Here is an 8,006-nt window from a genome sequence, read left to right as displayed (position 1 = left end):
TACTTGTATACAAGTGAATGAGTGAATAACAGCATAAAGAATATTTGATCACCCTCTTTCATCACTTTGATCGCTTGCTGACGATTAGAAAAAAAATTTTGAATGACACTTTAATCTATTTTATCGTTTTTTTTTTCCAAGTGTTTAGAGAGCTACAAAGATGGGTGATGAGAATCGATCTTGATCTCAGGATTTCTTGTAATTGGGAGGATATATCTCTAAGTCTCTAACCACTTAGTTGTATGAGTACCCTCATTTTACATAAGGAGGGTAACCTTATATCGTTTATAAGAGTAATAATAAATCATTATACAAGTAACATTAATTAATTATAAGAATTTTTTTTTTTTTTTTTTTTTAAGCAAAAGCTATTTTATTTGTTCATTCATGTTAGTGCTCCTTTTTGTTTTGACTAAATAATACTCTGTACTCCATAACACTATTTATTTATTTATGAGAGTAACCTCATCATTTTAGTATTGGCTACACGGCTCCACACCATCAGGTAATGGTGTAACTGGCCTCATGTAAAATTTGAGTTTAAGTGGCTATGTAGGTACTCCGTACTTAGATATGGGGAAAAAAAGGTTAGTGAATGACTGCCCTAAAAAAAAAGAAATTTTTGACGGTATACTAGCTTATGGGGTCATGTCTTGTAAAGGAGACCCTTTTCATTGATAATATGTTTTCTCTATTCAATCATCGTCAAGGCCCGCCTTCCAGATTCGTCCTTTACTTTATACTAGATTAAATTTCGTATATTTGAAAGGTTGTTACAGAAATTATGATGTAGATGAATTTATATATAAAAAAAGTATAAAATATAACAAATCAACATCAATTAGTAAAAATTATGAATTATATTAAAACTATAAAAAACAAACAAGTAATGACAAGACAATCTTATTTAAGAATTTGTTAAATATGGAGTATATTTGTCATCATCACATCTACCAATCTACACATTATATAAGTTATTCACTGTAAATAGATACGAAAGAAATTTAACCAAGTGTTATTGCACAAACTTTATCTATATATTTGGGCATGTTCACTTCAGCTTAATTTCAGTTCAGTTCAATTCAATTCCCAATTTCCTTTTTTCATAAGATATTCAGTTCAACTCAGTTCAGTAATTGTGAACAGGCCCTTCACAGGTCCAAATTGCCTATTAAAATTCTCGAATTTGAATTTTTTTTTTTAAAAAACGCTTTAATTCCTCTTTTAATTAGAAGAGAAGCTATACTGAAATATTGAATTGGCTTTTCTCTCCCTATATCATCTACCTCAATTACACTAATCAACACTTGAAAAGTAATAAAGGAGAGATATGACAATCTCCAATTTCGTGTAAGGCAAGTACAAGGTCACAACACTCATAAGATGAGTTTCTTATCATCACCTCCATCAACTTTGTTTGGTTTGGATCGGAAATCCTCCATTTGATAGAGTATTTAAGTGTATAAAATTTAGGTAAATTTGTAAATTACCACCCAAAAAGAGGTCCAGTTTTGAAATTACCACCCATTTAAAACTTTATTTTAAATAACCACCCATTAAATTAAAAAAAACTTTCAGATTACCACCCATTTTGATTTTCCGGTGGAAAATCCGTTTGAGGGGCCCACCCTATTAACTTCCCTCCCTTTTTTTTCTTCTTTTCTTCGACCTAACTCCCTGACTGTTCCATTAACCACATAACACAACTTCTCTCTCCAATTTCCTCACTGAAATCATCTAAATCCATCAATTTTTCCCTCTTTCTTCCTTTATTTCTCTGTCAAATCCTCAACCACTCCTATACAATTGAGTCAAAACCCTAATTCTGAGGTTTTTTCCTGGAAATTGAATGCGTTTGGTGGACTTGCATGTACTGGTAAAGTCGCCATCTTGAAGTGATCTGGGGACCATAAGCGTGATTTTGAAGCTCCTGGGTACTGCTGATGTCAATGGCGACTACTGAGGTAAGCAATTTTGACCCTATTCAATTGAATTTTGTATATGTATGTTGTTGATGGTATAATTGCAATTATGCGAAAAATTAGGGTTAAATGTGTAATGGGTTATCTTCACAATTGTTTATTATTGCAATTTGAACTGTAATTGTTGTTTGATTGGGTGTTTATTATTGTTTAATTATGCCACATGTGTTGAATTGAATAAACTATGGTATTGTGTGGGTGAACTGTAGACTACCAAGTATGGTTTATTCATTAGTGGCTTATTAATATGAACAGGTACTAGGTAAACAGGAATGTTTGGATGTTAAGGTTAGATTAGGTGGGGGGTTTGTGAAAAAAAAATTAAAGGGAAGGAATATGGTTGTGTATGAAGGAGGATGGGAGTTTTGGAGGTATGGATGTAAAGTGAGTGACTTGTCAGTGAGCTTTCTCAGAGAGTGTTGCATTTGGGGTTTTGTTAAACTAGATTTGCATGTGCCTAGTGTGTGGAATATTTGGTATAAAAAAAGGGAAAGCTTTGGTCAAATGGCAAAAGGGAAATTGTGAATGAAGAGGAAGTCAAGGGCTTTTTAGAGACCAAAAGTAAGGATAGGTTTGTTGTACTTTACTGTACAAGCCAAGACCAGTTTAGGGTTGTAACTGAAGAACCTAACACTGTTCTGCCTACCCAAAATAGTTAAAACAATGAATCCAAGCCCACTGAAATTAGAAGAAGCCCTAGGTTTAAACAGCAAACAAATAAGGGGGTGACTGAGGGAGAGGAAGCTGCTGATAAGGTTGGAGATAGGGTTCCAACAGATAGTGTTAAAGGGAAGGGGAAGCAAGGTGAGCAGGAAGGGACTTCCAGGGGGAAGAAAGTGAAGGGAAAATCCAAGGGAAAGAGGAAGAAGACAAAGAGAAAGCTTGAGCTTGAATCAGTTAGTGGATCTGATTCTTCTGATTGTGAGGGGACTGATATAGATTGGGGAGCAGGGGAAGAGGAGTGTGATGATGAGGGAGTAGAAGAGGCAAGGCAGGTGGAGGTTAGTGGGAGGCAAATTTTGGAAGAAGTGAATGATAGTTTGAAGGATGTGCAAGACAAAGAAGAACAACAAGTGTTCTTGGAAAGTCAGCTGCTACAGAATGAGGTAACTTTGCAAAGAGAGTTCACCTCTGACTCTGAGGAATTGGATAGTCCAAGAGGGTCTGATGATGAGCATGATAACAGCCCTTGGTTCCATGCTACAACAGACTTCAGCAAACCAATTCAATTGGTGAAGTACCAGAAGTTTATCAACAACAATGTGGTGAGGAAAGCTCTGAGGGTTCATGCCATTGAGAACAGGTATGAATATTGGTATTTACATAATGACAGTAGCAAGATCACTATACAATGTAGCAAGAGGTGTCAATGTAAATGGAATCCCAAAAAATGTAGACTTCCTAGTTGTACTTGTGTAGGGGGTAGGAGATGTCACTTTAAGGTGGTTGTTAGGAGGTCTGTGAACCAGGATTTTTGGCAGATTAAGAGCTTAAATTTGAAGCATAACTGTCTAAGAGTTAGGAGCAATCACAACTTAACTGTTGAGTACTTAAAGGTTTCAGCAGGAAGGTTTTGGGGGACCTTGGGATTGAAATAACATACAGTAAAGCTTGGATGGCAAGGGCTAGGGCTAAACTGAAGATCTATGGCTCAGCATCAGAACAATATGCTCGAGTTTGGGACTATGGGAAGGCTGTTCTCAAGTATAACCCTGTATCTGGTTGTGTAGTAATGGTTGAGGGAGTGGAGAGGCCTGAACCTCCTATGTTTTTGAGGATGTATATATGTCTTGCACCTTTAGCCAAAGGGTTTTTATCAGGCTGCAGACCATTAATTGGGCTTGATGGCACTCATCTTAAGGGTCCATACCCAGGGCAGATCCTAGTAGCAGTTGGTAAGGATGGTAATAACAACATTTACCCTATTGCCTGGGCTACAGTTGAGATTGAGAACAAGGAAACATGGATCTTTTTTCTTGAGTGTTTGATGGGCACACTTAAGGATGAAGAAGGAGGGCTTGGCTACACTTTTATGTCTGATAGACAAAAGGTAACCCTACACTTTTATGTCTGATAGACACTTTTATGTCTGCACTTTAACTAACTTATTTTGTTGATTTGTGAACAGGGCCTGCTACAAGCTTTGAATCAAGTTGTACCAAATGCTGAAATTAGGTATTGTGTGAGGCATATATGGGCTAACTTCAAGCTTCAATTCAGTGGCTCTACATTTAAGGAGCTATTTTGGTCAGCAGCAAGAGCAACTACCTTGGTAAGCCTAACTTGAACCTGTTCTTTTTATTTTACTATATTTGATATGTCTTGATTGTTTTTTTTTATTTTTTACACTGCTGTTAGTAAGTCCTGCTGTCAATAATGTAGGTTTGTTTGATATGTCTGGATTTTTTTTTTTTTTTTTTTTTGCACTCCACATGTTAGTTTGATTTTGAAGTTGCCATGGAATCCATTAAGTTCTTGTCTGAGGAGGCATATGAATACCTTGCTGACATCCCTCCTAAGCACTGGTCTAGGCATGCATTTAGCTCCTTTCCAAAGTCAAACATGCTTTTGAACAATGTTTGTGAGACCTTCAATGCTGTGATAAAAGAAGCTAGGGATAAGCTTATTTTGACACAAATGGAGTGGCTTAGGAGGTATATGATGAAAAGGAATCATGACAAGTGGGAGTGTTATCAGAAAATGGAGGGCAAGGTTACTCCATATGTGAAAAAAACATTTAAAAGAATTGAACCAGTTGCAAGGCATTGCATTGTGCAAGTATCTAGGGATGATGCATATGAGGTTGAACTGAACTCTGATCTAGTTACAGTTGACCTAAGTAAAGGGACATGTACCTGCTATCATTGGGAGCTGACAGGTATCCCTTGTGTCCATGCATATGCATGCATCATGGACAAGAGAGTAGACCCTGAAGATTATGTGGACAATGCATATGCTGTGGACACCTATATGTTGGCTTATAGGTTTGAAGTACAACCAATGCCTGGCCCACACCATTGGGACAAGGTCAAGCTCAGAGCACCTATGCCACCAGCCATCAAGATCCAGCCTGGAAGACCTAAATCTAAGAAAAGAAAGCTGGAGCAGGGAGAGGAGGGTGCCCAAAGCCAAACTGTGCAGAAGCTTGTGAAAAGGAGGAGTACCTGCAAGAACTGTGGGCAGCAAGGTCACTATGCAAAAACTTGCAAGAACCCTACAGTTACTCCAGTAGCAGTTTCTTCACCAAAAAAAGGAGGAGGTAGACCCCAATCTGACAGTGACTGGGTGAAAGAACAAAGAAAGAAGAAAGAGCAGAGAGCATTGCAGAAGGTAACACTCAAAGCAAAGCGGATTTTTTTTTTTTTTTTTTTAGTACTTACCTGATCCCTTGTTTCTGACTACTCTTGTATGCCAAATTTAGGAAAGTGCACTAGGTGCTACTGCTGGACCTAACAACATTGGGAACAGGACATTCCCTCAAGAGCAATACAGGAAGGAGCAGCAGCAGAAAGCACAACAGAAGCAACAGCAACAACAACAACAACAACAACAACAGGAGCAACAAAGTCAGCAGAGTCACCAGCAAGAACCTTTAAGTCAACCAAGCCAAGCCTCAACAACTACCTATGCTAACACTGTTTCAACTTCAATGAAATACAAGATTCAAGGTGGTACCAATTAGAAGGTGTTAGTGTTAGTTTGTCATATTTTGGATAGTATGTAATTAGAAGGTGGTAGTGTTAGGCTGTGATTTGTGACTTCTGTAAACTTGGATGATGTCTCAATGAAATTGACAGTTTGGTTTGGACAAAATTTGCCCTCATTTTGCTGCAACTGTGTTAATGAAATTTTGGTGGGCCCCTATTCTATTTCCTTTATGGTGGGCCCTTTATTTCATTTTGTTTTTTTTTTTTATTTTCAGAAAAGCATCAGCAAATTTGGTGGGCCCTGCATTTCTTTTTTTTTTCTTTATTTCCTACAGAAAGCTTCACCACATATGGTGGGGCCTTTTTTTCCTTCAAAAACATCACCAAATTTGTTCAATGCATTACTACTTCAGCCAAATAAAAAGCATCAGCAAACATAACACATAAGCCAAATACACCAGAAACAGTTGTTCATTCCATTACTAAAATAACAAGTTCAACATTACAATAAAAAAACTACTACAACAACTACACCTCCCTTAAACCAGTTTATTAACTACAACACAACCTAAAACTAAAATTAAGGACCAAACAACAACTACAACAATCATCAGCTTGCTGTCAAGATTGCCACTGCCATTGAGCATCTTCTTCCTATCTCCACTTAAAGCCTTGCATTTCACTTTCAATGTATCCACCTCATTAAGAAGACACCTTCTCTGCCCACTTAAGTCATCAACATCCCTTTTCAGAGAGTTCACTTCAGCTTTCATCAATTTTTTGTCAAGCAAAAGATTGTTGATCACATCTCTTTGCCACTCAGTTCCATCTTCAGTGTCAATCCATTCAAAACACTTGCACCCTCTAGTTTCAGTGTTAGGGTCATAGAATTTGCAAGCCTTGAATTTCCTTCCTGGGTTCTCTCTGGTCCAAGATGTCAACCTAGCAAAGGGCAGTCCACAATTGCATTTCTTCTGGTTAGTGGGAGATGTGTTATTCCAAGACATTTTCTAACCTGCATTTACAAAGCAACAACTCAGTCAGTCTGTGCAACATTTCCAGCAAACAAGCAATAATATTATTCTAAGACAAGCACACCTAGTCACTGTGGTGGTTGACCCCCATAATGAGGATAACCAGGGGGTGGCCAAGTCCCATTCTGTTTCATCCTGTACTCAATGATACAGTCAGCTAAGAACCCTGGGTCATCTGTGCTCCCAACATGTATGATGTACATATCCTTATTCCCCAACCTCCTAATCATCTTGAACACATCACCATCATCTTCTAAAGTCCTATACTTCCCTTTATAGATATACTGAAATATAGGATAAAGAAGATCAATTGATCCTTCAATTGGATCTTCCATGTCACGAAGTTGATCTTCGAAAGCTATGGCTGTGTCCTGTAAGTTACTGTTGCCTACTTCATACTCAAGGTCCACAACAAAACTCAAATATTTAAATCTGAAAATGTACTTATCCCCTCTTTCCATTTCTGCAAGACATCATTCAACAAAAAACAACACAACCAAGCTTACAACTTCATGCATGAATGAATCATTCACATCTTTCTTTCAAAAAAAAAAAAACAACACATTTGACACTATTATTCAACCTAATAAACAACCATTCACCAAATTTGGACAACACCAACAGCAATTACCAGAAAAATAACATAAACACCCAATTAATTACTTCCACGAAACCTAATTGCAAAATCCCCCAAATTAATTTACCCAGGAACCCTAATTTTTTAAGCTCAGGATTCTTACCTCAAATGCGAATTCAATTGGGTCTAAACTTCAATGGATTAATTCGTCGCACAGTACCAGTTCAAATTTGAGGAACTCTGGAAGAAATTAGGGGAAGAATTTGTTAATTGGAGATTTTTTTTTTGCAAGTAATTGTAGTTGGGGAATATATAAACACGAAAAATCGAGGAAAAACCCAGTCAATTAAGTCAAACTAGCCGTTAATAGCCGTTATGTGGGCCCCTCAAACGGATTTTCCACCGGAAAATCAAAATGGGTGGTAATCTGAAAGATTTTTTAATTTAATGGGTGGTTATTTAAAATAAAGTTTTTAATGGGTGGTAATTTCAAAACTGGACCTCTTTTTGGGTGGTAATTTACAAATTTTCCTAAAATTTATGCAATTTTACTAGTGCTTTAATACTTGGTATATATGAATATTCAATAATGACCAATTGACCACCACTTTCTAATACTGGCCCCCTTTGCAATAAATATGCTTCTTATACTATAAAGTGCCTTTTGATAAGTCTTATACTCATATGATTGGGATTGTGCCTCCCCTCCTAGTAATTGGACGGTGGCCAAATTTTATTCATTCAATTCAATCATGCATTCATTTGG

The 8,006-nt window shown here is 37.1% G+C and overlaps 1 protein-coding gene across 1 annotated transcript; it reads left to right on the top strand.

Annotated features, from left to right (window-relative positions):
• Window positions 1-3,597: 3,597 nt before the first annotated feature.
• Window positions 3,598-5,664, top strand: LOC145610913 (uncharacterized). Its single transcript, XM_081666176.1, has 4 exons — window positions 3,598-4,032; window positions 4,111-4,254; window positions 4,422-5,312; window positions 5,404-5,664. The coding sequence occupies exons 1-4, from the start codon at window positions 3,598-3,600 to the stop codon at window positions 5,662-5,664; spliced, it is 1,731 nt and encodes a 576-aa protein (XP_081522302.1).
• The last annotated feature ends 2,342 nt before the right edge of the window (window positions 5,665-8,006 follow it).

The sequence above is a fragment of the Chenopodium album genome, chromosome 24, assembly GCF_948465745.1.
Source record: "Chenopodium album chromosome 24, dcCheAlbu1.1, whole genome shotgun sequence".
NCBI lineage: Eukaryota > Viridiplantae > Streptophyta > Magnoliopsida > Caryophyllales > Amaranthaceae > Chenopodium > Chenopodium album.
This window is presented reverse-complemented; position numbering and strand designations above follow the sequence as displayed.